The sequence below is a fragment of the Lepidothrix coronata genome, unplaced genomic scaffold (assembly GCF_001604755.1).
Source record: "Lepidothrix coronata isolate B3197 unplaced genomic scaffold, Lepidothrix_coronata-1.0 Scaffold9, whole genome shotgun sequence".
Lineage (NCBI taxonomy): Eukaryota > Metazoa > Chordata > Aves > Passeriformes > Pipridae > Lepidothrix > Lepidothrix coronata.
In genome coordinates, this window is record NW_016690189.1 from 10,567,879 (window position 1) to 10,594,797 (window position 26,919).

Genomic DNA, 26,919 nt, shown 5'->3' on the forward strand with positions numbered 1-26,919 from the left:
ATGTTATTTAGGTATGATTACTACATCTCAGTGCAGCTTACAGTAAATGGGCTCTGGATTTCCTCATGCAGCTAAGAGAGAAAGAATTATGATGTGTGTGACTTCATTACTTGTAGCACTTCTGAGAACTTTTTTAATCAAAGTTTTCTCTTTGAGAGGAAGAAAGGTTAGAAGAGGTTGGTTGGTCTTTAACTACTGTTTTTCACATCTCAACGAGATGGTATTGCTTGTCATTCTAGGTGCCTCTTCGGTATTTACTGGGAATGCTTTATATTAACTTCAACCCTCTTTGGGATCCTGTAATTGAACTCATAACGTGAGTATATGCAGTTAGATGCTGCAGTCTGTGGTTGTCTCATAGAACACTCCTTTCATTGTTTTGTGAACAAAAGCTGAGGTAAAAATGTCCAATTTGGAGAGATTTGGGCATGCAAACCTTTATGTGAAATCTTCTGAAATTAATTTGATCTCTCAAATCTCAATCTGTGTAAACTCTTACTTTTTAACTTAGTTCCTGATTTTTCTTACTTTAGAGGGAACTTGCAACAAATATAGTCAAATAGCATCAGTTTTTAGTCAGAGGTAGCAGGATTTGATTTGTGTTTCACAAATGCTTAAAGGAGCAAGGAGTTCCTCTCAGTTTCATCATCTCCGACTTTCCTTACTGAAAAACCTCTAAATCCTACTAAAGAGTAGCAAAGTCTTACCATGGTGACAGCTGAGCTAAATACCGAAGTTAGTGTTCTTTCAGCATGACTTTTTCTTCTTTGCCCCCCTCAGTTGTACAATTAAAAAGGATAGGATTTCCCCCTTCAAATTAGTGAATTAATGAAAAAAAAAAATTAAACCGACTCTTCAAAAGTTAAGTCCATGGTAATTCTTCCTTTGGTTCTGTATGATTTACTGTACAGAAGTCAGTAGAGAGCTTGAGAACATTTCTACTCAATTTGAGTTCATTTGAAGTCATGAGATACAACCAGATTATTTTAATAATGGTTGACATTTGGGATCCGTGAGAAAAGGCAAGGAAGTGGTACAGCTGTATTGTGCAGATGTCCTGTCTCCAAACACCCACATTAAAGCAATGATCAAAGCTTTTGATGGTGTTAGTTGTTAACTAGCTGAGTGACGCTTGCCTTTTTTTATTTTCCTTTTAACTTCATGCTGTCTTATGCTTTGTTAGTTCTCATGCAAAGGAAATGGAGAATAAACAGTTCTGGAAGGTCTTATATGAACATTTGGAGAGGGCTGCTACTTATGCTGGTAAGTCACCGCTCCTAAACATTATGATAGTTACCCAGATAATTGTGAATTACGTGACTGTTTTTTATGTGCCCCAAATTTATGGGGGAATTCAGAACCAGGGCTCTTGAGTACTGGTGTCATGTCCCAAGGGCAGGAGTAGAGAGGCTTGGGGCGAAACTGTATCTCCTGTCCTAAACACCAAGAAGTATGCAGAAAAGGCATCTGCATTACAAAGGGGAGTTGCAGGTTGTGGTTAGCCATGCAGCAGTTTTGTCTGTGCTTAAGGCTGGCTCTGGTCAGACTAGTCAGAAACAATGACAAAACCTGTGTAACGCAGTTGACCATCTTTCTGCTCCAGAAATTAGTGGAATTTCTGCAAATTGTCCTTCCTGTATGTGCTCTTGAGATTTATCTATGGTTGTATGCCATGAGCATGCAGCCATTTGTGAACTTCTCTGTTGTTCGAGAGAAGTCAGCCTAATTGAGATGTGCCAGGGTTGTAAGGCATCCTAGAACGCTTTCTAAGCAGTGTATGCCTTTCAGGTTAGTGTTTAATGCAGTTGTGTCTAAACAGGTGCATGTCACCAAATGTATTACTTTTGCGATGAGGGATGGATCCCTTGCTACTGGTGATTATAAAGTAACTTGAAATTATTTTCTTCATCTCTTTGGTAGAAATGGAGCTGCAGAATGAACTAGATGAACAGGAGGAGAGCATTGCCGAAACAGAAAGTGAGAAGATGCCAGAAGGAGCGGTGGGGACTGTCTTTCTGGAGCAGCTGAGGAGTAGAACAGATTGCAGTGAACGGCTGGACCACACAAACTACCGTTTTCTACTGTGGAAAGCACTGGATAAATTTCCAGACAGAGTGGAGCCTCGGTCGAGGGAACTTTCCCCACTTCTTTTGAGATTTATTCGGTAAGTAAGATTTATTTTTCTGTTAAGAGGACACATTGCTTTCAGTGTGTTGCTGAGCTTTAAGACTGGCTATCTCATTACAGACTTTATTTCTTGAATTCATGGCTGATGAGGTGTCTATTTCCAGTTAAAATAACCTTTTTATTGAAATGTGGATTCTATTAGAAAGCTCACACACGAAGCAGACTGAAACGAAACCTGCAGTACATTTCTGCTGCTCAGTCTCTCATTTATTGATTTGCCACTGTCACAGCCTCATTACTCAATTAGGGAGTGATTTCAGTGGAAATAAAGTTCCTTTTTTTTTTTTTAATGAAAATACATTTTAGTTTAGAATCACAGAATATGGAAGTATTTTCCCCCAAGATGGGGAAAATCCTGATTCCGTTAGAGGCTGATTTGATTGTTTGCCACTGGAGGGAGTGCAGTGGTGGGCTTGCATGTGTGCACATATCAGACAGTATGATGCACATGGGGTAGATGTGATCTCATGGCAGGGGAAGGTTTCTGATATTCCTTTTTATATTAGAAAGCCTGTTTTGCTAGCCTTCCTGGAAAAATCTAGCCATACTGTAGTAGGTTAGTTTCCTTATTTTCACAGTGCTATACTCACTATTCACCTGCCCACTCCAGCAAACACAATCCTCATGTCCTCCATGTGACCTTTTTACAGACCTCTAGCAGTTCAGTGATTAATGTCTCTCTTCTTGTCTCCACCAGATACTTCCAGTCTCTAATGTATTTGGTCACTATGTTGTATCTCTGCAAAGTGTAGGCAAAGAAGCATATCATTGCTGAAATATGCTTCTTTGGGAATTTTGGCCATAAAACATCCCAAGACACAGTGGCATTAATAATAAGAATGGTGTATTGTGGAGTTTTCAGTTGTCCTTGCCTTGAAATCTTAAAAAATGCTGTGCTTCTTCATTCCTTCCTTCTTTTTCTAAACACAGAAATGAGTACTACCCAGCAGATTCCTTAGTGGCTCCATCTCAGGACCTCAGAAAGAAAACTAGTGGTACCATAGCAGCAAAAGAAATACCCGGGGAAGAGGTGAATGATGTTGCTATGGAGGAGGAGGAGGAGGAAGAAGAAAAGGAAGGGGGGGAACCGATTAGTGTAGGACTACCGAAAAAGAAAACAAGAAGAGCTGCTGCTAAGTAAGTATTTTTAGTTTTCCCTTGCTAATGCTTTCATGGAAAGGCAGATTCAGCAGTTCACGTTGAGATACAAACTGTGGTTTTGTATATATTATTTTTTCTTCTTTTTCTTGCCCTTGGTCATTTTTCAGTAGATTATAAGCACTTTAGAGTCAGAAATTCTGCCTGCACAGTTCTAAAAATCCAAATACACTGCCCAGGCTTTATCATTATCTTGTTATGTGCTGACAGTCTGTGGTGTGTTTTACTTTAAGCAAAAATTATGTAGTATTGTGAAGCCATGCTGAAGTTTTTGGAGATTCTTGTTACCTGCATTTTCCTGGCTTCTCCGTGTGTATCTGATAGTCTTTTAAAATTGTGGGCATTGCCAAACACTTTGAAAAGCAAGACTCTTTGTTTAGGTATTTTAATATTAGGATTCTGCTGTTTCCTGCCCATTATAAAGCTTAGTCCCAGTTTTCTTCTTAGAGACCAAGATTTTTATTTGTTAGACTGAAGCTACATGTTGCTATAATGTTGTTGTTTGCAGTGTTGGATACATGGAAGAAGTGGGTCTTTGTATGAGTGATGACCTCTGTCAAATGTCCCTTACAAATACATCACAGAGATTTATATTTTGACATTTCTTCTGCAAATGATGGTCCTTATAATGACAGAGAACTTCAAAAATGTTACCTTACATGTTGGAAGAAGACGAGTATTTGATACGTGACCTGAATTGTCATTTTATCTCAATAGGTGTTTCATTTTGTTCCTAGATTCTGGCTTGTATCTGCCAATTAGCAGCAATTAAAATACAGTGACAGTCCAAGATTTTTTATTTTTTTTCCAAACCTCCATCTCAAAATGTATGTGTAGTTAATTGGAAACATTAGCTCCTGGTAGCAGTAACAAAGGCATAAAAGATTTACCGGGTGTGTGTTAATGAGTTCTGGAGTTCCCTTCACCCTGAGCAGCTCCTGCAGTCTGGCCTGTGCCATGGTAGGAGTGCCTGTGCCTGTGCCATGTGGCCCGTGAGGTCTGGCTGAGGCAGCAGGAGGACACACACCTGCCCCGAGCTGGGTGTGGGGTTGCTGAACGGCGTCATACTCTTCCCTTAACTGTGCCCAGCCGTGGAGGAGGGCAGCTCAGCTAAGTGTCTGGAGAGTTCGGTGTAAACTACCAGGGGGAGCAGCTGAATGAACACAGCTTCTGCCAGTCCCACAGCACATATGGTAGAGGAGATCTCACACCTTCCTTATCTTGGTCATCTCTGTCCCTTCCCATGAAGTGGAGGTGGGGCCGATGTGAGGTGACACAGCTACTTCTAGAGGAATTGACTCTCACCTGTCCTTGCAGCCCAGAGTTCAGTCCAGCGTAGTCTGTGGCTGAATGCAGCCCTTCAGGCTGGTAGTAGCAACATGAGCACCGGTTAAGGACAAGTAAATAAACCAAGAGGTAAATTCACCAGTTTGGTGTTTAAGGCTGGACTGGCAGAGAGAAGTGAGCTGCATCCTGACTGTACTTCTTTCTCATCAAAAACTGAGCCCATCCAGTGCTACTGAGGAAATGGCCTTCTCTGTGCAGTAAAGTGACAGCTGAAAGGAGCTGCTTGGGAGAGGGAACAGGACATCTCTTGGTGTGTCTGAAGTAGTGCTATAGACTTGGGATCCTCTTGTGTTGTTTTTTGTTTTCTTTCTTTTTAATGGATTTTAATTAAAGTTCCCTGTTTTTGTGATCATGCAGGTTTGTCTCTTCTGGAAATTTTAAAAAATAATTGTTTTGTTTTGTTTTACAGGCAACTAATAGCCCACTTACAAGTTTTTTCTAAATTCTCAAATCCTCGTGCATTGTATCTGGAGCAGAAGTTGAACGCATTATATACCCAGGTATTTGCTGGCTTTTAGAATTGCTGCTAATAAATGAACTCTTTCTTATGTGAATGCAGTGTCTGATACTGCAGAAACCTCTCATCTTCTGAACTCAGCCATGATAGCTGAGAAAGGAGCTGTCCTCAAGAGGGCTTTCTAGCAGGCTTCACTTGAAATGAGCCCCTTTAGCAAAGACCTGCTTAAGATACCTGTCTTAGTTTGCCAGGAGTGGTGCATGCAAACAGATCTGGCAGCAGACAAGTAGAAGTCTTTGTCAAAGTGGAGGAGTGGCTACAAAGGGAATCTGTTCCACTTCCACTTCTTGTAGGGTCTGGAAGAGTATTTTGAGTGCAAAGCTTGGGGAGACCAAGGAAGACCCAAGGAGATTTGTCCTTGTCCTATAATGTTTTGTCTGCAAATAGTATGATCATTATGAACGATGGATCATTTTCATCAAAACAGAAAACAGAATTTCTTCTTGAAGCATATTCCATTTGTTAAGATTCCTTTTTGAGGGACTTTCCTGAAAGAATCGTCAAAAATATTACTTTAAAGAGGGATTCTAAGTCTTTTTCCTATGATCCTTCAAAGGGTTTTGTTTTTTCATTTTTTGATTTTACAGGGTTTTGTTGGTTCATGGATTGTGGATTTGTTCAGATCTTTGGGGTTTACTCTGATTGTTCCCAATTTGTGTTTTCTGAGGCTGTGGTCAGTGGGCTGTAGAATTGTATTAAATTGACACCCTCAGTGGAAGTTGAAAGGTTCATTCATTAGTCCCTAAATTTGACAATCTCTAATAAACATCCACTCTGTTTCAGTCTACCTCAGAGTACTGATTAGAAAAAGAGTTGATCCATGTGCTTGCTTGCCTGTATTCTTAGGAAAATATTGGAGAGTTGTGTACAGGTCAAAACAGTGCAGGAAGAACAGCCTGACATAAAAAGAAAGATTACTTCATCACTTACAGTTTGCATTTATGTGTCTTAGTATAGGTATTGTCATGGTTGGTTTGTCCATCTGACATAGGGACCTCATGGCAAAGCGATCTTTGATGACTCCAGCCCATGCTGTTTGGTGGGAGACTGAAGAACTGATAAAGATGCTGCCTGGGGAAATGATCTGTTTTCTTAAATTCCTTTCCCCATCCTAATGAATCATAGAATCATGGCATATACTGAGTTGGAAGAGACCCATCAGGATCATGGAGTCCAACTCCTGGCCCTGCACATGTCACCCAAGAATGACACCATGCACCTGAAAGCGTTGTCCAAACGCTTCTTGAACTCAGACAGACATGGTGCCATGACCACTTCTTGATGCTGTTTAGCACCTAGGTTATGAAAAGTCATCTTCAACAGAGGGCAAATCTCAGTGAGGTTTATGTGTCAAGTCTTATGAGTATTTTGTGTTTGTCACAGGAAAGAAATACAGGTGTCTTGGAATGGTTTGGGTAGTCTGCTTTTTAATCCAGTCTTCCCAGATACATAGCTAGTAACTGTTTGGAGGTAAATGCAAACTGATAGTGGTCCAAAAGACAATTACAAAAACCCAAATATAACTATCGTATGTATATGGGAGGGAAAAGTATAGATGAACTATCAGCAACCATGCCCACTTTTTATGAGTGACAGTTGTGCATTTACATCTTGGCCTTATACTGACAACACACACATTCTCTTTGCTTTTAGTTCAAAACCTGCTTGAGTTGGGAGCTTTTGAGTTGTTTCAGTATTTTTAGTAAACACTTTTACCTTCTAGATGGGACTCATTTTCTTTCTGTTGTTATTTGCAGTTACTGTCCCATCAAGACCAGAATGTACAAAGAATAGCTCTTGACTGTATAATGACATACAAGCATCCTCATCTACTGCCATACAGGTAAAAGCAGCAGAATCCTGCTTGGGGTCAGTTGCCTCAGAGAGAGTCTTTCCTGTATTTTTTGAAGACATATTATAAAATTTTAATTTTAGCCAGCTGTATGTTTCATATCTAAGACGGAAAATAAGGTCTTGAGGTTGATCCGTGTCTTCTTTTTTGTTTGAGGAAAATGATAACACTTCCATTCTGTCCCAGAATGGGACAGTGTCAGAAGTGCTTAGTAGTTCCATCATTTTCAAAGAAGTCTTTTGTACTGATGATTTATGACCACCCAGAGAAAGTGACAGCATAAAACTGTAGTTTATGATTGAATAAACTCTACATAATTAGCTTGAACTTGCTGGCTTTTTAAATATTTTTTATAAAAAGGTGAAAAAATAGTACTTTAATATTTTTTTGTATGGCATAGATTAGATAGGTAAGTACTTAGATATAGATGCATGTGTGTGTCTGTCTGTCTATTTTTATAACCCTGCCCTCAGATAATGTTTATTACTCTCAGGGAGAATTTGCAAAGGCTACTGGAGGACAAGAGTTTTAAAGAAGAGATAGTCCATTTCAGTATTTCTGAGGAGACCTCAGTAGTAAAAGCAGAGCATCGACCAGATCTCATCCCTGTTCTTATGAGGTGTGTCCTGAAGTGTGAGTTTAAAAACTTTGTGTCAGAATACCATGAGCAGAGATGTAATGCTGCTGCTTCTCATTTTGAAGTTGAGATAAATCTGTGGTTAAAGATATAGTTTGACAGCTTAGTTTGTGATCTTCTATATGGCTTCTGTATTAACACATTTATGTAATGTATTTTGTTAACGGTGTTTTCTTTAAAAGCAGCATTTTGGTGTGTACTGTTTCTGTTAAGGATTATAGAGAACTGTGAGAACATTTTAGTTCACTGAGTATTGCCAGCTGTTGGCAGTGATAAGAGTTGTCATGCAGGTAACGAGCTTTATACCTGAAGTCTCCAGCAAAGCTTCCATTATAGTAGCAGAAGCTGATCTTTCACTGGGATGTTTTTGGGCAGTGGGGACCCTGGAAGGGAGAACTTCCACTCAACTTCTCAGTAGAGAATATTTTTAAATGGAGTTTCTCCTGCAGAATAAGAGGCTGGAAAAGAAATGGCTTGCTGAAAACTGATGCAACCTCTTTTTTTGATTCTTGAAGAATTCTCTATGGCCGAATGAGAAACAAAACAGGGAGCAAAACACAGGGGAAGTCTTCAGCAGGCACTCGCATGTCAATCGTTCTGCGATTTCTTGCGGGCTCACTACCAGAAGAGATACGGATGTTCTTGGATCTACTCTTTGAAGCTGTGAAGCAATTCAGTAATGGTAGGTACAACCATGTAGAACCTGGGTGTATGGTACCTCCTGACCTGTAGAGATGTGGGAGGATAAATATGCTTAGTACTGTTACGTGCTTATCTCTTAAGCACGCCATGAAAGGATGAAAGGAAATCCTTGGTAAGGGCTAGGATTCCCCTGAGTTTTTCCTTACAGAGCACAATTGCTTTGTTTTATGTGTCCAAGGTCAAAAAACCTGGATGATTTGCCACAGCTGTGCCAGTAAGCTGTAGCAGGCCAGGAATGATGAGTGGCTGCCATCATAGGCTAGCCTGCATATGATGGCAGTAAACAGAGGTTGTAAAGTGCTTTGATACTGTAGCAGTGGGAGATGTCTGTGTGTCACAGAGATGGAGTCCTTGTCCTTATTTTAAAAGTTGAATTTGTGTATCTGTAATTTAGGTCCAAATTACACTATTTTTCATTGAAAAATTATTCTTGGTAGTGGGTGTTTTCTTGGTGCCTCTCAAGATAATTTGCTGTCCCTTTGCCTATCACAGGGCCTTGCCAGACTGCAGTCCTGCGAAGTATGTCAGAGCTGGATTTAGCTAAAGTCCTACCTCTTGGGCGTCAGCATAGCCTCTTCAATGGTCTGGAAGTTGTGTTGAAAAACATGGGACATTTGATCCAGCAATACCTGCCTGAAATTCTACAAATTTTGCTCTGCATGACTGCTGTGGTATCTTGCATCCTCCAGCAAAGAGAAAAGGTACAATATATGCAAACAATACGCAATCAAACATGTAAATTAAATTCCTTTCCCTCCTCCTCCCCTTAGCTTACACATATCAACACACCTTCTCTGGTTCAGGTAAAGATAAGTTAAATGCCATTGTGGAGTGAAGCTTAGCAATTAGATGTCTGTCAAAATAGAGGCCAGTGATACTTGTCTGAAAGTGCTGGAGGGCTGAGGCAGTGGAGGCAGAGTTAATGCATTTAGAAAGCTGACTTGGCCTACATTTTTGTTTGAGACACCAGAGAGGGAGTTGGAGGTGATCTCTGTGCCTTGCTTCTGCCTGTTTTGTGGTGAGATGGGCATGAAGGAATGCTAAATGATCTGTTGTAAAGATGTAACAAGATCTTACAGCTGGAAGTTGAAATTTGCCTTAAAGATGGAGTTTCTTGGCTGCCATGATAAAACATGAGCAAGGGAAGGAGAGGTTTTAAAGTTCCTTGGCTGAGGACTTCAGAGTAAAACTTGCACATGAGGTGTTTTGTTGCAGTGCTAGACCTCAGGGGAGCTCAGCACTGTGGATGATCACAGCAATTATCTACAGTGATTGTAGGGACACAGGAAGAACATGGCTACCAGCCATGCTTGCAGCACATGAGAAGCAGCTCTGTATCAGGAATAGTCTACTAATGCAGTGTCACAATTTGCGTTTTAGCCAGGTATCTACAGAGCACTGCAAATGTTTTTGTCTCTGGCTGGGCAATGGCTGTATATACAGAAAGGGTCAGGTGAGGAAAACATTCTGTTAAAGATTGGCTGCACCTAAAGGTGGGGCACGTTGGCTTATTGCTCTCTGTACCCAGGAGAGCAGCGCAGAGATCCCTGAGCTCTAGTCAAGCTATCTTCTCCGAACTGTTGCCAGTTTAGAAGCTATAACACTGAGCCAGGCTTTTCTGCCTTTCTGGTGCAGAGCCTGTCTGTATATGAGGTTCACAAGCTGCAGAGTCATCATCATCACTGCAGTGGTGAAAGGCATTAGGAGATGATGCACTGAGCAAGTGGGATAGGTAATGAATGTTCTGTCACCATGCACATGTGTTCTTGCCAAGACCCAACTGCAAGCATTCGAGGTTAGAACTTGCCTTGAAAAAAACCCATCAAACGAAGCAAACCCTTGCAATAGCCGCTATCCAAGGTCTCATAGTTGCCTGCTGGCTGCACAGAACCTTGTGACCGTCTTAATTTATGAAGAAGATGAGCAAATTTGAGGACAGCAGCATCCCACAGTCTGACTTTAGGCAATGGATTGCATATGCCTATGTGTTTTCAACTAGGACAGGAGTTTTAAAAGCCACCTCATTTGTTGCTGGGATAGTTGCGTTTTGCCTGTGTTGCTACAGTAATCCTGTCGTTGTTGTGTAATGTCAGGAGTGACAGTCCCTCATTTCTCTGAACTTAATTTAGCACTTCATTAGTCCATGAGATGTTAAAAGCTCAGGGAAGAGTGTGAGAAATCTGTTTATCTTGACTAATGATTAGAAGACATTCTTGGAGTTTGAGAGTAATTTATTGCAGGCTGACACTGCCTGGAGAGTTAAACATCAACTTTGACCACTTTAGGACAAGTTATTAATTTACTGCTTCCTACTGATTATGTTCAGTATTGAGTTTCTTCTTCCTCTCAAAAGACTTGATTTCAGAGAACTGCTCTTATGGTGATTGAACAGTGGGAGACCCAAAATTAATTCACTTGGGAGTCATTGTTAGCAATAGTAGCCTGGTTTGGGCTTTCTTTGGGCTTTCAAACAGCTCATTTGCTACCTGGAAGCTAATTCACTCCCATTAGTACATATTCAGCACAGCTTGGGAGGTCCTGGGCAAGAGCATGATTGGTTGCTTTTGCACCATCTTTGTCTTTTTTACCTGTGATTTTGGGTGCAAAGGGAATATAGAAGTGTGTATCATGGTAGAAGGTAGTGTCTTCAGAAATCAATAGGTACATCAAATAAAAACAAGAGTGATGTCTTTCAGTGAGGTTTTGACACCAAAGCTGCTTTGCAAAGTAAGAAATATAAGCATTTGTTCTGTGTGTTGGTTCATGATAAGTAATGGAGACCCAAGACAGCTCCTGTCTTGGACAGTGGCCTTTATTTGCTCTGACGTGGCTTTGTTGTTTCCAAGGCTGGAGTTCAGTACCTCTGCACTGTGGAGCTACCCCATCTGTTTGTGCTGTGAGCTGCATTGCACAGTATGGAAATAATTTAGGTTACTGAAGTCAAGATTCTTCTCAGGGAGAAGAGTCAGAATGCATCAGTGCATGAATAACTTCATGATTAGCTGATTTCCTTACTGAAATGTTTTCTCCGAGAAATGCTATGGAACGTGACCGCTAAATGGGTACAGGAAGCATCCTCCTGTATACAAATGCTATACCCCCCCACCTCATGCCACTGGAAGACGTGATTCACATTCTTGCCTTCTCTGTTCCTTCCCCCTTCTCTGCTTCTGTTGATTTCTTTTCTTCCCAGTAGAGTGCAAAGTACAACTTCACTCTGGAGGGTTGATTTGGGTCCTTTCCAGTGTAAAACAGAATTATTTCACTATCAGGGCTGGAAATGTAATTGTGGTGTACCTTTCTGCATTTTGTCCAAAAGGAAGAGATGCTGCTGTTTTAAACCTCTCAGCATGGATTTTTTATGAGCTGAAGGAGTCCTGTGTGACCGACTCAATGCAGGAACAGGCATCTCTTAAAAAAAATTAGGTCAGCTGTGAGATGTAGATTGCTATTGTGAACAAATTACAAGAGAAAACAGAGATTTCTGCAAAGATGTATCTGTGGTCAATTAATTGCTGTATTTAATTTCAGAGCAAGTAGTTAGCAGATGTTCTGAAAAGGTCTTAATTGGGTTGAGGTTTTTTTGTTTTATTTTTACAGGTCCAACCTAGATTGATTAATCCACTGAAGAATTTGAGACGTCTTGGTCTCAAGCTTGTGGCAGAGTTTTTTTCTGATTATGAGACCTACAGCTTTAGTGTGGAAGAGATTGATGCAATTTTCCATGCAGTAGTGTGGCCTCAGGTCAGTATTTCTTGGTTTTCCAAATAACTTGTGTGAAACGTACCATACTGAGAACTCCAACTGCACTGGAATCCATTGTGTCAGCTATGTCTGTTACTAGATTGGATGTGGCCTCAGACAGATTCTGGCATTCCAGTGTCTCTGTACAAGGCCAGTTCCTTGGCTCATGTCTGATTAGTCCTGGAATAATCAAGTCACAGGTTAAAGTACAAATTAATTAATCTGAATAAAATGGGTGCCATTTCTTTGTTCTTTAACCACAGAAGCAGACTTCTTCCCTGGATGCTTCAGGGGAGCTAAGTAATACTAGTCACTTATAGGTGCACTTGGCTACTTTCCTGTGTGACAGTTGTTGGGCCTTTGGTAGGGGACTGCAGAAACAAATACTACTGCAGGAATGGAGGGACCCAGCAGGGTCTGTCAGTGGGCTGTGTGCTCTTGTGCCTGCCTGCTGGGACTTCCATGTGAGCACAGTGACAAAGCACAGGGTTGTGGCTTTTGTCAGAGAAATTCAGATCACCTCTGAGCCGGAAAAACACACTATTGTGAGATGGAGAGAGAACACACAATATTTAAATGAAATTGTGCTGTCTGTGTCAGTACACTGGGCTCTGGGGTTGTCAGGGAATGCCTGTACCAGCTGCTGGATTGTCTGCTCTAAAAGTAGTTGTCTGCATGCAAAAGGTAACTGAGTAAGAGGGTCTGACTCCAACAGTGCTTTTCCACAGAGGCTTTTGAGGTATCCAGATGTCCAACTTCCTTGCAGCAGAAAAGCCCGTCAAAGAGCACTGGGAGTAACTGCTGTGGTCTGTGAAACCCCAGAGCTGCTTCTCTAGACATCATGTTTGTTTACTCCTACCCTGTTTCTCTGCTTCACCAGTAACAATATGTGATGTGTTGTATGTGTGTGTGACAAACAGTAGATAAATTAGTACCAGGGAGTGCATGTAGCTCTGGGCTGGTTTCACTGGGCTGAGCAACAGGGAGTTGTATGGTCCTGGTTTGTCCATGAAGTCTTCTCACAGCCAGGGTGCCATATGGGCAAAGCAGTGAACATTTACTGCAGTCCCAGAGCAGTTCAGGCATGTGGTTCAGGCTTTAAGTCAGCAAAGCACTTAATGCTTTCAGGGAGCATTGTGTTTGCAAGTGCTGAGTAACTCTGAACAAGATGTAATATTGTTATTAAATAGTTAGAATGCCTGTTGTCCTTATAGATGTCAGGAAGACAGCTAGTTTTGGAGCTTGGATGGTAGTACGATCCAGAAGCTCCCTCTGGAGTCCCTACCGGTGAACTCCATGAAGATTTGGTTTTGGCAGAAGAATCGTTTTGACTTGTGCGTTTTGCTGCAGAGGCTCAATATCGTTATCCTGCGCAACAGCATTCCTGCAGGATTGGATTAATGGTTTACTCTTCATTGTATGTCATTCAGGAAAGCTCTGTTTTATCCAGGGGAATAATATTACCAGCCTTTAGGACAGGAAGCTTTCTAAGATCTTGGCTATGATGGTCAGACTACCTTCTTTCCTATTGTGCTCAGACCTTGAGCAAACTGAGCTAGTCAAAACCGTGCATGCGCCGTCCTGGCTACCACCCCCAAATGCACTGGAGCCTTCTCTGCCTAGGTGTTGACTGACAGTGCCCTGCTGACAGTCCAGCAGTGGTCAGAGTGGAAACCCAGCTGTATGACTTGGGTAGAGCCTGCCAGGTTGTGGAGTAGCAGAGAGGAGAGAGCCAGACCTGTGCTGGGTCTCTTTAGCCTGTGTCCAGTCATTGGAAGGAGCAGCAGTTCCTGTGTATGTCTTAGGCTGGGCACCTCTTAGGTGGGGTTGTTTGGGCACAGAACCGTCTTAGAAGATCCCATTCGTGGGGTGCAGTACAGTGTTCAAGCCTCTCCCTGAGCAGAGAGGGTGCTTTTACAGCAGCAAGGCCATGTAGGTACAAACCAGATGCTGGAACGGAATGTGCTGCAGCCAGGGCATAGAAAATGTGAGTGGAGTGAGTTTTGGGTGTTGTGCTTGAGATCTCATAGGTATGTCTGGGAGAGGTTGCCAGGTCTCTGTGGCAAATATGAGGCTTCATGGGGAGCTAGTTTCAAGGGGAGGGCAAAAATGACAGCTGGAATAGTGCATAAATAGGAGTGAGATAATCTGAATTATTTGACAAATATTGAGGAAGTTGGGAAAAGGAGAATGAAATTACTTCATAAAAAAGGTAAACTGTAGAATGTAATGTCTTTGTTAGAGATGAGGTTTTTGAGTGGCTTTACTTACTTGCGTAGCACTGGTATCTGATTTTTTTCTCCTTCAGGTCTGCAGATTGGCTTCAGAGAGTCAGTATTCTCCAACTTTTCTGCTCAAACTCATTCACACCTGGAGTAAGAATCCCAGGTAAGTGTTCTTCCGGCAAACAAGCCTAACTACTTCTGAATACACAAAATTCAAGGAAAAGAGAGCACAATGACAAGTTATGAATAATTGTGTCAAAAAACATATTTTCTTTTTCCATTAGACTGTTATTCTTTTGATAGCCATCAAGGCAGTTGGGAAGCCAGTTTATGCAAGCGCTCACTTTTTAGTAGGCTGCTTTTCCCATATATTAACAACTAAGCACATATGTAGCCCAAACCCAACTCACAGGTGAGGAGGAGGAGGCCTGACTTCTTAGGATATGTCTGTCTTGACCGATGACTTCCTAGTCTTGCAAAGTGGGAAGTCAGTTTTACAATATATAATTCTATTTATGTGTTTGTGAGTCTATTTCTTCCTGTTTTATGTAGGAGTATGGCAAGTTCAGCATAGAATCTGTGACTGAAAGTCTGTTACTGAAAGTTGTAAGAGAGCTTTTTTCAGTGCAGACACTGTGAAATATTCCAGCTCCGCTGTCTTGAGTGATTTTTGCCTCTTCCACAGACTGCTTTTCCTTTGCCAAAGTATCTGGTGTTAATTTTAAGACATCATTTGTAAGCATGAAGACCTTATATACAAACTTCTGTAAAAAATGGTATCGGATCATTAGGCTAGGAGCAGACTAACAGGAGACTCAGGCTGTGAAAAAAGGGTTAGGTTTAGATGATGCTACCTTGAAGCAAGAAAAGGGACTTTATGACCTCTCAACCTCCATTCATTCTGTTTTTCATGACACTCTTCTGTGGTTTTTTGCACTTTTTCCTTGGTTGAAGTAGAAGACAGCAATTTTTTTTTTATGACTTTTTGCTCAAAAGAATTATAAGCTGAAAATTCTGAACTTAATGTTTTTATAATCTTTCTCTCAGGTATTTCCCCTTGCTGGCCAAGCAGAAGCCAGATCACCCAGAGTGTGATATACTGTCAAATGTGTTTGCTGTGCTGTCAGCCAAGAACCTATCTGAGGCCACGTCCAGTCTTGTGATGGACATAGCTGATAGCCTTCTCAACAGCCCAGATTTTGAACCCACGGAGCAGGTTTCCAGTTTGAGTGTGACTGACTGTGTTGTCATGATCACTGGAGATATGACAGAAGGTATGCCTGCCTAAGAGTTGTGAGAGTCCTGTTGGGTGCTTTGGATGGAGGTATTAGATTATGATGAGGTTGTCTGTGCTGGCTGAGAATACTGGGGAGAGAGACCTCCCAGTGGAGATGGAAATGTCAGTGTAAAAATTTGTCTTGTCATGCTCAAGGACTGTAAAGTTGTGCTTGTTTAATGACTAATGAGATCCACATTTGAGTGTCAGGGTCCTGAGCATGGAGAAATTCCTTATGAAGAAGGAAAATGTGGTGTTGACCTGCTTTGACTGTGAAGCTTTGACTGATATAAGTTTAAGAACTGCATTGCTGACTTGGCTCTGAGCCTAACGTCATGTTTTATATAAAGGCCCCCTTCCTGTATACGCATGATCATCACTTTGATGTTTAGTCTGTGCTCCCTGACAGGAGAGACCTGCCATCTTTGAGAGGTAGTAGATAGGAATGGTAGTGTACTGTGTTTGATGCTGTGGAGCCATTTTTCACCTGTAACACCCAACGCTAGTGAAAACGAGAGTGTGTCCTTGTTATGGCAGCTTTGATTTTATGCAGGAGGTCAGTGGTAGAATAAAGAAAACCACACGTATAAATGCTCCAGTCATTTTAGGAGATGGTTACTACCTTTGAGGAACGTCCTTGGTACGTTTTGATAAGCCCACACTAACCAGGGCTGTTACTGACATCTGTGAGGAGAGTGTTTATTCTCTGTGCGTGCTTTCTTTGGTCCCATCTCAGATGCGTTAGACTTGGTCACAGCAAGTGCTGGTGCGTGTTCCCAGCCACCAGCTGCCCTACACATTCATAGCTCCCAATTATTTTTTCTTTCACTGATAAAACCTTTGTCTTAATTTCCCCTTTGTTTGTGTAGGGTTGGATCTCCCTTCTGTTGCTTGCAGCAGAGTTGGGTGTCGCTAACTGTTGCGTCCCTTACAGAGCCCCTCAGCCTCGGTTGCCGCTTGGTTCTGCCTCATGTTCCTGCCATACTTCAGTACTTCAGCAAAACAATGTTAAATGTGGAGAAGGTGAAAAAGAAGAAGTATAGAGCTCAAGTCAGCAAAGAACTGAGTATACTTTCCAAGTAAGTGATTTTTTAGAGCTCAGAGCAGTTAAAAAGCTAGAAGGTGAGAGGAAGAAAGAGTCTTATTGTAATAGATTCCAAATTAAAAAGCAGTATGTCTCAAAATATTTAAATTTGGAAGACTTGAATCTGTCATTGACATTGCAAGTTGCTGGTGACTGAGGCGATAAGTTTTCAGAAATTGATTCTAGCTGGTTTTGTTGCTAGTACTCAAAACCAATGCCTCTTGGGGATAGGAAAAGGTACAGAAATGCCTGCAGTCATGTGGAACTGAATACTTAGGCTGATACTGGGAATTTGGTACATACGCTCTGTTAGCCTGGATGGGCTGACAAAGTCCTGTGAAATGGCACTAGTGCTGACAGAGTTCTTCTTTGCTCTATACTGGTGATTGAATGGATATAAAAGAGTGAATTACCTTGTTGTATTGTACAGGATCAGCAAATTTATACAAGAAAAGAGTCAGAATTCAGTGCTTGTGAGCCTTCTCCTCCCTTTCCTTTATCAGAGTAACATGGAGCAGGTAGGTAAAAGTTACTTCTTCCCTCTGTTAAACACATATTTTTCTTTTAATAGTTTGTTTAAGATGCAGTTGAAAGTCTTATTGATTACATGCCATTTCTCATGATCAACCTGAAGTCAAGTCTTCATGTGTTCGTGATCTGCTCAGAATGTGGTGCCAATGCGTGTTGATGTGTATAACTCACACAGGGGTGCCAGTGCCCAGACTGACTCTGTTCCATATGCTTTGCCACTGTAGTCAATCTGCCAAGTTACTTGCACTGTTTGAAATAAGTGCTCTTCTTCACTGTGGATTTTATGCATCCCAAATCCAAAGCATCTGGACAGCAATATGAATACATATGGTTGAGTATGTAGTACTTACTGTGTAATGGGCAGTGCTGCATTGGTCTGCTGCAGGATGAAAGGCAAACCTTATACAGTACCGTTCTTGGTTTTTAAAATCTGTGAATCATTAGGGGGCCATATATGATTTCTGTTCAGTGAGATCATACAAGTATATGGTGCTGTTAATGTTCATTTCACAAATTAAAGAAAGAGTACTTTTTAAAACTCTGTTAGTTCTCCTGACCAGTTTGAGAGTCATTTGAGGAAAGACACATAAAAGCAGTCTTCATTCTGATGACAGTCTTCTCTAGCACTGTGCTTGTGTCTAATTGAAAGGTTGCAAGTACTTCTGAGAGATTTAACGCTTGCATTGTGTCCTTCTATTTCTTTGTTCTCATTTAGTATCTCTGATCTGAGTAAAGTACAGCAGTGTTCACTCTGTGCCTTGAAATATTTCCCAATGAAATAATCTCCTGAGGTTTCAGTTTTTATTGAGAGTTACCTGTCTCTTTCAGGGTACAGAGATTGACATTCTGGAGACAGTGCAGAACTTGCTGAGGCATTGCGCAAACCCTACAGACTTTCTCAAACCACTTGCAAAGCTTTTTTCTGTCATCCAGAACAAACTGTCTCGAAATAAGCTGTGCTTGGTATTTCAGGTATTGCATTTTTACGTGTCTTTCTGTGCTTTTTTTTTTCACTTGTTCTAAGAGATCAAAAACAAAGTAAGTAGCAGTATTTATATTTGTTGTACATAACTTTAAAACTCTTTTTAATCTACTTCATCTGTTAAGTGAAAGTAACAGAAATGGTAGAAATTAATGAGCTGCACAAAGCTGTGTTAAAGTTTCGGCTTACAGCTTGGCTGATGTGAACCTCACCAGGCTCTTTATTGTAAGAGAAGCCAAATAAAGCACTTAATCCATAATAAATCCTGTATGCTGATGAAATAAGAATGGATTTCAGTATCCTGAAGATGATTTTTATTTGTATTCTTCTCTCACAGATTTACTGTAGGTTGTTTTGTATTTCTTTGAAGTAACTTGCATAACGTAGCAGGAAACCTAGGAAACATTCAGTGTAGATATTTTGAAACTTAGGAACTTAAAACACACATCCTCCAACTCACAGGAGAAAGGCTCTTATGAGTGTTCTAACAGGAGAAAGATTAATGCTGTTGCTTTATTTATTTTTTGTCTCAAGTGATAAAGTCTTGAGCTATCCAAATTTTTAACAACTGTAACAGTTGTTTAACAGCTATAACTGGTTTTTTTGTGTTTCTTTTTAGACTTTATCTGACTTGGACGATAAATTGAAGTATATTACTGATGTTGTTAAGGTATGCACAGTTTCTTTGCTCACTTTTCCCCCCAACATTGTATGATCGTGTTTCTGTAACTTTGCGTAACAACTTGTTGCTCTCTCTTAGCTGAATGCCTTTGATCAACGACATCTCGATGATATCGACTTTGATGTGCGTCTGTCAGCGTTTCAGTCCATCACAGTCCACATCAAGGAAATGCAAACAGTGGATATCAACTTCCTCATCCCTGTTATGCACAACTGCTTCTATACCATCCAGGTCAGCTGGATATTCCTTCTCTTGCTTTGTGCACCATGTGTCCATGATGAATCTAACTTTAAAATTATTTCCATTGCTGTTTTTTGGCACCATGCAAAAAGCATATTTGGCACCATTCAGAAAGCATATTTAGGTCTTCTTACGAACACCTGTTTTTAAGTTTTGTCTGCTTCCCTTTTCATCTCTGTGTCCAGGAGTTCAAATACAATGCAGCACACCTTTCTGTCAGTGAGGCCTGGAACTTTGCTCATTTTGTACTGTATAAAAGGCATATTACAGTCTTGAAAAGCTGATTTTCTGTTTGTGGCAGCATGTTCTGGTTGTGTGAGCCTGCTGATGAACCTGAAAGGATTTTTCCTGATGGGAAGGATGGGAGTTAATTTGGGACGAGAACTTTCTATAGGAAAGCTCTCAAGAGTTTCTGGGTCTCTACAGGCCTTGTTATGTTGTGTCCAGTGGTACTGTTCAGTCCAGGCTTTTGGGGAGAAAAAGGTGTCATACCCAGACTCACGTGGTACAATTTCTTCACCCACTCAGCTAGGGGATATGGCTCTTAGTGACAACGCAAGCCTTTGCTTGACCACTTTCATCCACCGACTGGCAGAAATTGACCACACAGAAGATGAGTACAAGGAGCTAATCCAGCACACTCTCCTGGAGTCTGTGAGAAGGGGTCTGAAGAGTAAGACTGAGGTAAGGCAGTGGTGTTTGATCACACATCTCCAGCTGTCTTCAGGACACTAGGGTAACGAGACATTTTTTTGTGTGACTTCTCGAAGTCCGCTGCTGGGATAAAAAGTGCAGGAATTCACTATAAACTTACCTTTCATTTAAAACCTTATAAAAATCTAAACAATTATATAACTTAGCTATCTTATGTTTCTTTGCCATTGTTCATCTTTTCTTAGTTGTGGCTTGTTCTTTGGAGGTGAGACTTTAATTTATCTGCTATACATAATGTAGGTATATTTGGTGTTACCAAAAAATAGGACATGTTGGCCTGAAACACTTGTAAATGACAGCATTGCAGTTCTGAGGAGTGTGCAGCAGCCTCTCCAAGGGGTACTTAACATTCGCTGGTTACTGTTTGCAGAGCATCCAACAGGACTACACATCATTGCTTTCCTGCCTCATTCAGACATTCCCAGCAAATCCCGAATTCCGGGATTTGGTCCAGTTGACCAACCACCATGATCCCGACATGGACTTCTTTGAGAACATGAAACACATGCAGGTAAAAGGCAATAGACATTCCTTAGTGCCTCTCTCCCCCTGCCAAGCAAAAGCATCTTATTGTGGGGGCATGTTTTGCAAAGCATCTATACATATTGTCTACAGAGAAATTGAACCTTAGATACTGTTACCAAAAAAAAGGAATGTGGGCATCATCACAAGTAAATCAAAGTCATGTTTCTATCTAGAAATTTCTTGGGTTTATGATAGTCCACAGTCAACAGCATTGGCAACATTGTCCTGAAGATCCCTCTGACACAGGCAGGGAATGGGTCTTTTTGTTTTTTCTAGCCTGTTCCCTGCTGCTCTCAGTCTGGAGGCTCTGCAACCCCTTTTCATTCACGGACCTTTGTAATATAAATGTTGCACAAAGCCCGGTCTCCTGATTTTTCTTGCAGTATGAAAATACGTTTCTTCTGCTTTCAGAGATATAATCTGAGATAGTCTTTGCTGCATCTGTAGTTATATGCAGTCTTAAGTTTTTTCCTTGTAATTTTCTCTGGTCTTTGCATCTTATATCAGTTGCCTCCCTTGTCTGGTACCTGAAGATGGCATAGTCTTTTGATTGTGAATTCACAGGGAAATGTTCCATTGAGTTGGAATGTCTACTGAGGCAAAAGGCTAGTGAAAGCCCTGACACTGAAGGAAAAGGGCATGGCCTGTCCTTGAAAACAACCACAATATGTTTATTACTTAAAACTGAGGCATTTTCAGAACTGCTGGATGTATGTGCTCTTTCATGGTAGCTGTGACTTGAGCACCACCTTATTTATTGTCTCTCATGTTTGATGCAGATCCACAGGAGGGCACGAGCTCTGAGGAAACTGGCGAAGCAGCTCACTGAAGAAAAGCTTGTGCTGTCTTCTAAGTCCCTGCAGAACTACATCATGCCTTATGCTACGACTGCCATTTTTAGTGAAAAAATGCTTAAGGTAGGCTCTTTTAATTGAATGCATCCACATGAATGTCTTCACCTTTTGTATATACCATTGTATATACCTTTAAAAGAATAACCACTTTAGAAGGCTGATATGTTTGTGGAGTGAGGGTTCCCCTTTCAGACAAAAGCACTGGGCTGCTTTTGATGGCAGAAAGAGGGTTTGGAAGGTGCAGATGCTGTCTGGGCCCACTCCTATATATGCTAAACATGTCCTCTTTCTTGAAGGTTGATCTCTTTACCTGTTTGCAGGCTAGGGTTTTTTGTTGTGTTTTAGTTTTTTACTTGGGGTTATATTTGTCTTAATTTTTTGTAATCAGGTTCTTATTTTTTCCCCCTCTGCCTCCGCACTGCTGTCTTCCTTTTCAGTGCCTAGTAATTGAGGTGGGAATAAATACTGTTTTCTCTGAAGTTAGAGGGAAACTGCAGGAATTGTTTGAAAACATCTGAAATAAAGTTTGAAGGGTGACATTTTGTTAGTCACTTTCTACACATTTTATTGAAAATATCTGCAGTGAAATTACTTGTAATGTCAGTGTGGATAGACTTTCTATTTGTGACTTTGAAAAACAGGGTTTCACACTTCTGTAGTTCCCTGCACACTATCAGGAGAACAACAGAGCTGCTTATGTCAAACCAAGTAAACGTCTTATTTGCTTGCTGTCAGAAATATTCTTCTGAAGCTGAAACAATTAGAGCTTAGGCACAGGATTCAGCACCTGCAGCCATACAGACTGTGCCCATTGGTAGAATGACTGAGTTGCTCTTTGACCAAAAGGCAGTAAAATGTGTTGATTGAAACCTTGGTGAAGATACAAACACATTTTATCTCACGTCTTAAATGGGTTAATGATGTATATTTATAGTAGAACAGCATAACCCAGCAATGTGCCATGTGTCTGTGGTTGGATGTCTTGACTGGTTGTTAGTTCTTGACGCAAGGGAGCCCATAGATGTGAGGAAAGTTTAATATATGCAGAAGTATTTGGAGGAAGTGGGTCTAGAGATCTGCTTGGTGAACTATGATTTTTTTTTTTTTTAATTTGTGCTCTGGAGGAGATTTAAAAATGCTAAATCCCAAGCATCCCCGCTAGACAGACATTACTTCTGGCGCTTGTTGCTTTGGGTAAAGGATGCTTTAGACATGTGATCACTGTGAATGCTAACAGCAACTGAATTTCTGTCTTTTGAGCAGCATGAAAATATGGTCACAGCCTCAGTTGAAGTTGTTGGAGCTGTCTGCCGACATCTTTCGTGGTCAGCATATTTGTACCACTTAAAGCATTTCATCCATGTCTTGCAAACAGGACAGATCAGTCCAAAGCTGGGAGTCAGGTAGGTACTGTGAGCTGTGCTGCTCTGGGTTTCTCCAAAGAATGCTAAGGCAAAATTCAGCATTTTGAGGAGCAGCACATGAATTTTAGCCTCTCCCCTTGGATGAGAGATTGCTGAGTTTGAGGTGGACTTATGCAAGTGAAAGTAGGCATAGCATTGCAGCCTGCAGGTACAAAGTTTTAACAAGTCATTACTTTCTCACACCACATCTCACTGAGTCCATTACCAACTTCTGCTTCTGTCAGGCTGTCCCTGCTCCTGGGACACTCCATTGCTCCAGTACAACTCTCCATGACGTTTCACAGTGATCTAGATCACACAATGCATCTAGTTGAGAAGTAACCAGTTTTTATTTTCTGGGTTGTTTTTTCAGGATAAACCCCCGTATTGTGCAGTGTCACTAAATCTGAAGTTTTCCAAAAAGTGCTTATAAGATTCTTCTGTTGAATTTGTTTATGCAGCCTCTTTTTTTGTGCAGAGGGCTGATCTTTCTTTGTGTTTTCTCCTGCAGCTTGTTAGAGACAGTGCTGGAAGCCTTTCACTTTGACCATGAAACACTTGAAAAGCAGCTTGTGACCATTGACAGCCAAGGTGAGGTTTCTGTGCCTGCTTGTAGAAACACTACATCTAACTGCTCAAAGTGCAGCTAATCAAAGTTTTGTGTTTTGCTCTTGAGGTCAACTACTCCCAGCTTTTTAAAACATACATATTGGAAGCTAGTTTTGACTTGTTTCCTGGGGAGCAATGCAGCAATTCCTCCTGTGTGTTGACGAAGGAGAGGTGGCAGGAGCCATCTGTACATTACCTCTCCATCCCAGGCATCTGTAAGCCAAACCAACTCAGGCTGGGTTTAGGCAAACCTGTGTGGTTCTCAAGGTCTGCACTCACCCATGTGGCTGCTGACACGTCTAATTTTTTTTGTCCTTGATGTTGGCTGCTCTCATGGTTATCTGAAGCCTGAGAAGGGTGCTGCATGTCCTCACCTTGTTGCCCTCGTCATTTCATGGGAAGAAGTCTTATCTTTGGTTTCTTCACCATTGTGGTTACCTGTCTTTCCCTTTGGAGAAAAGAGGAGGATATCTCAGAGCTGTGCTTGTCAGTACCTCTTGCCTTGTGAAATTCTCTAATGTGAGTGAATGACAGTTCTCTAAGGTTCAAGCTCACTGACCTTTGCTAAGCTGACTATGGAGTTCAGTCACAGAGTAAACTAGTCTTTGCTTAAAACCTGGCTCTGAATGGTGATTATCAGAAACTAGCACGCCAAAGTTTTTTTACCTGATAAAAGAACTCTAATGCTTATTGGTGGTTTGTTGTTGCTGATGAAAGGTAGGAGCTTTGTCTACAACCAAACTGTCACATGAGTCTTGATTAAGGGCTCAAGTTTTGTGATCCCCTGTATTGACCTGTGCTTTGGCAATTACTTGACAGAAACTGCTGCCATGGACCTTGAACCAGTGATGGAGGCTGAAGAAGCCATGGAACTGGAGCAGAGTGAAGGGGAAGAGGAAGCAGCTGAAGAAAAGAATGAAAAGAATCTCTCTGAGAAGCCAGCAGAACCTGAGCAAGCAGCTGAGACATCTGAAAATGCCGAACAAGTGACCAAACCTGTTTCTTTCTTACCCCGAAATAAAGAGGAGCTGGAGTGTCTGATCAAACACATTCAAGATACAGTTACAGTCAACATCTTGCCTAAATTGCACAGGTGTATTGTTGCAAAGGTGAGGAGTTGATATTGGAGAGGTGTTTTGCAGGCCTGTGCTGCTACTGTTAAGGTTGGGGTAGTATTTTAGAGCCAGTGAAAATGGAACACATAAGAAAAAAGTAGACACTACTGGAGAGAGACCATCTGAAAACTGAAAAAAGACTTCATGCCCTTTGTTGTGTCATGGAGATTATTGACAGACCCTCTGGTCAGTGTGGATGTGATGTCTTTATTTCCCTGCTGAGAGCTGCCTCGAACCATGCAAGTGAAATTATTCACTTTGTGCCAGCTATTGAAGAGTTCTCAGCCACTTGCTAGCACCCAGCCTAGTTTCTGTATTGAAAACACAGGGATTTATCCCACCTGTCCTTTAGCTGTCTGGGTTTTTCCTGTAGTCAGTAGAGGCTAGCAGCTTGCCTTATTGGCCTCTTCTAGGGTTTGTTGAGAAAAAGCAGGATTTGTTTACATATATTAAAAGTGCATTGTGTCTTGCTCTCTTAAAAAGGTTAAAAGAGATGAGGAGCACAAGCTTGTGAAATCCAACATTGTGAATGATGATGAGGTAGTTCGTGTCCCATTAGCTTTTGCAATGGTCAGGATGATGCAGTGTCTTCCCCAAGAAGTGATGGAAGCCAATCTACCAAGGTAAACCGCACTGAAGCTCCTTAAATGCTGTTCATTGTGCTGGGAATGAATGCAGGCACCTTTCTCAAGCTGTGGTTATATAGAAAGCTAAATCCAAGAGGGACATCCTAAATACTTCTTTTGGAAACTCCTTTTCCTAGTGACATTCCCCTCAGAAGTCAGCATTTGACTTCTGTAAAGCTAAGTTTGAAAGGAACTTGGTAAATCCTTGCCTAAGAGCAGAGCTGTGAATCAAGGTTCAGAGGTAGAGGTGGTAGTGCTAGGAAAAGAATATGTACAGGAAGAAAGGACAATCAGTAAAACATCCTGGAGGACAGTAGGTGTGTGTATGCCTGTAAAGCCTCTCTGTGAGGCTGGCTTTGAGTATAGCTGTGGCTGTGAAACAGGCCTGAAGAGCAGCCTCCTTAGCCAGCAGCGTAATTACTTCTGCTCTGAACTAAGCTGTCTATCTCTGTTTCCAGCATCCTGCTGAAAGTCTGCACGTTTCTGAGGAACAGATTTCAGGAAATACGGGACATTGCCCGTAACACCCTCACTAAAATCATGGAAGTGTTGGGAGTGCGTTACCTTCTGTACATCTTGAAAGAGATGCAGTCTGCTCTTGTCCATGGGTACCAGGTAATGCTGAAATTCTTCTGCTGCTGCTCTCTGTAGACTTTTTTAATGTTTTGGGAGGAGAATCAAAGGGAAGTTCCTACTGAAATGGTTTTGCACTGGTAGAATAGCTTGGTATAATGCAACTAAATACTGTTGTTAGTGCCTGCATTAGTCTTTATTATGCCAAGTGTCAAATGACGGTCTGTACCCTCAAAGAACTTAGAGTCTAAGCGATTTTCCCAGTGAGGAGTTGAGGTATGGAAGGGAAGGATGAATTTCTGGTTCCAATAAGATTAGAGGAAATCTTTCCAGTAAGGTCATTAGGGCTAAGCAGTATCTGTGGTGAGTTGCCACAGAGACTGCACAGACAGTATGTAGTGATGCTAATTGAAGTCTTGCTTTCTAAATCCAGAGCTACAGCCAAGGCTCTGACTATTAATTTGTCTTTCCTCTTTCCATGGTGGTTTGGGTTAAGAATAATTTTTCATGTGAATTACCACAGTGGAATAGCGTGAGCTTCTAGCTGCTCTAACAGTGAAAGCACGAATTAGAACACCCTACATTATATCAGTAAGAGCACTGGGGAAAGAGGAGGTTCCAGCCCTCCTGCCAGTACGTGGAGGGACAGGGGTCCTCTTCCTGCTGCTGCTACATGGATTCTCATCCTCTCAGTGCAGCATGTGACTTGTGGTGTCTCTGCTGTGGGAGTCTCCCTATCCAGTATTATTAAAGAGGACAATGCAGAACTATGGAAACATTATCTGTTCTCTTTTTCTCTAGCTCCATGTGCTGACTTTCACTGTGAACCTGTTGCTGAAGGGCCTTACTAGCAGGCTCAGTGCTGGTGATTTGGACCCCTGCTTAGATATCCTGATTGAGGTAAAAGCTATTTCAAGATTGAAGGAAAGAGCATGATGAAGTGCTTGGGACAGTGCTTCTGGGAGGGAAGGGTTTCGTGTATATTGTCTTGGACTTGGTGGCAAACAGGGCTGTTGTGTCTGTACTGCAAAGGAAGGAGGCTCGTCTGCTGAGGCATCTTGTAGAGAAGTCAGGTATCTCTGGGCTGTATCTCAAGTATCTCAGCTGTATCCTGAGCCCTGCATCCTGAGAGGGAATGGGTTCAAGGTTAAGATACCTGTTTTCCCATACTCTAAATGGCTGAGCAAGTCAGTGGACATCTAATTAGTGCAGTCCACAGAGACCAGGAGCTGAGCTGGCCACCCAGATGGGGTATATTTGGATGTCTTGATCTAAATGTGGTCCCACTTCTTGTATCACACCACCACAGAGGGTGTGAGAACAGTGTTTTTATCTG

At 41.5% G+C, this 26,919-nt stretch overlaps 1 protein-coding gene across 1 annotated transcript in view; it reads left to right on the forward strand.

Annotated features, from left to right (window-relative positions):
* The window catches only part of UTP20 (UTP20, small subunit processome component), a 62,290-nt gene that overhangs the window by 18,673 nt on the left and 16,698 nt on the right, over positions 1–26,919 (forward strand). The window contains exons 19-44 of the mRNA XM_017804340.1: positions 240–316; positions 1,184–1,263; positions 1,921–2,164; positions 3,118–3,324; positions 5,102–5,192; positions 6,967–7,052; positions 7,555–7,680; positions 8,214–8,380; positions 8,893–9,101; positions 12,001–12,144; positions 14,453–14,532; positions 15,417–15,643; positions 16,580–16,724; positions 17,160–17,247; positions 18,089–18,232; positions 18,862–18,912; positions 19,003–19,155; positions 19,693–19,848; positions 20,249–20,389; positions 21,183–21,320; positions 22,521–22,660; positions 23,172–23,251; positions 24,089–24,378; positions 24,868–25,007; positions 25,469–25,625; positions 26,385–26,483. Of these exons, the coding sequence (XP_017659829.1) occupies positions 240–316; positions 1,184–1,263; positions 1,921–2,164; positions 3,118–3,324; positions 5,102–5,192; positions 6,967–7,052; positions 7,555–7,680; positions 8,214–8,380; positions 8,893–9,101; positions 12,001–12,144; positions 14,453–14,532; positions 15,417–15,643; positions 16,580–16,724; positions 17,160–17,247; positions 18,089–18,232; positions 18,862–18,912; positions 19,003–19,155; positions 19,693–19,848; positions 20,249–20,389; positions 21,183–21,320; positions 22,521–22,660; positions 23,172–23,251; positions 24,089–24,378; positions 24,868–25,007; positions 25,469–25,625; positions 26,385–26,483 (3,660 nt within the window). The remainder of the gene's footprint in view (positions 1–239; positions 317–1,183; positions 1,264–1,920; positions 2,165–3,117; positions 3,325–5,101; positions 5,193–6,966; positions 7,053–7,554; positions 7,681–8,213; positions 8,381–8,892; positions 9,102–12,000; positions 12,145–14,452; positions 14,533–15,416; positions 15,644–16,579; positions 16,725–17,159; positions 17,248–18,088; positions 18,233–18,861; positions 18,913–19,002; positions 19,156–19,692; positions 19,849–20,248; positions 20,390–21,182; positions 21,321–22,520; positions 22,661–23,171; positions 23,252–24,088; positions 24,379–24,867; positions 25,008–25,468; positions 25,626–26,384; positions 26,484–26,919) is intronic.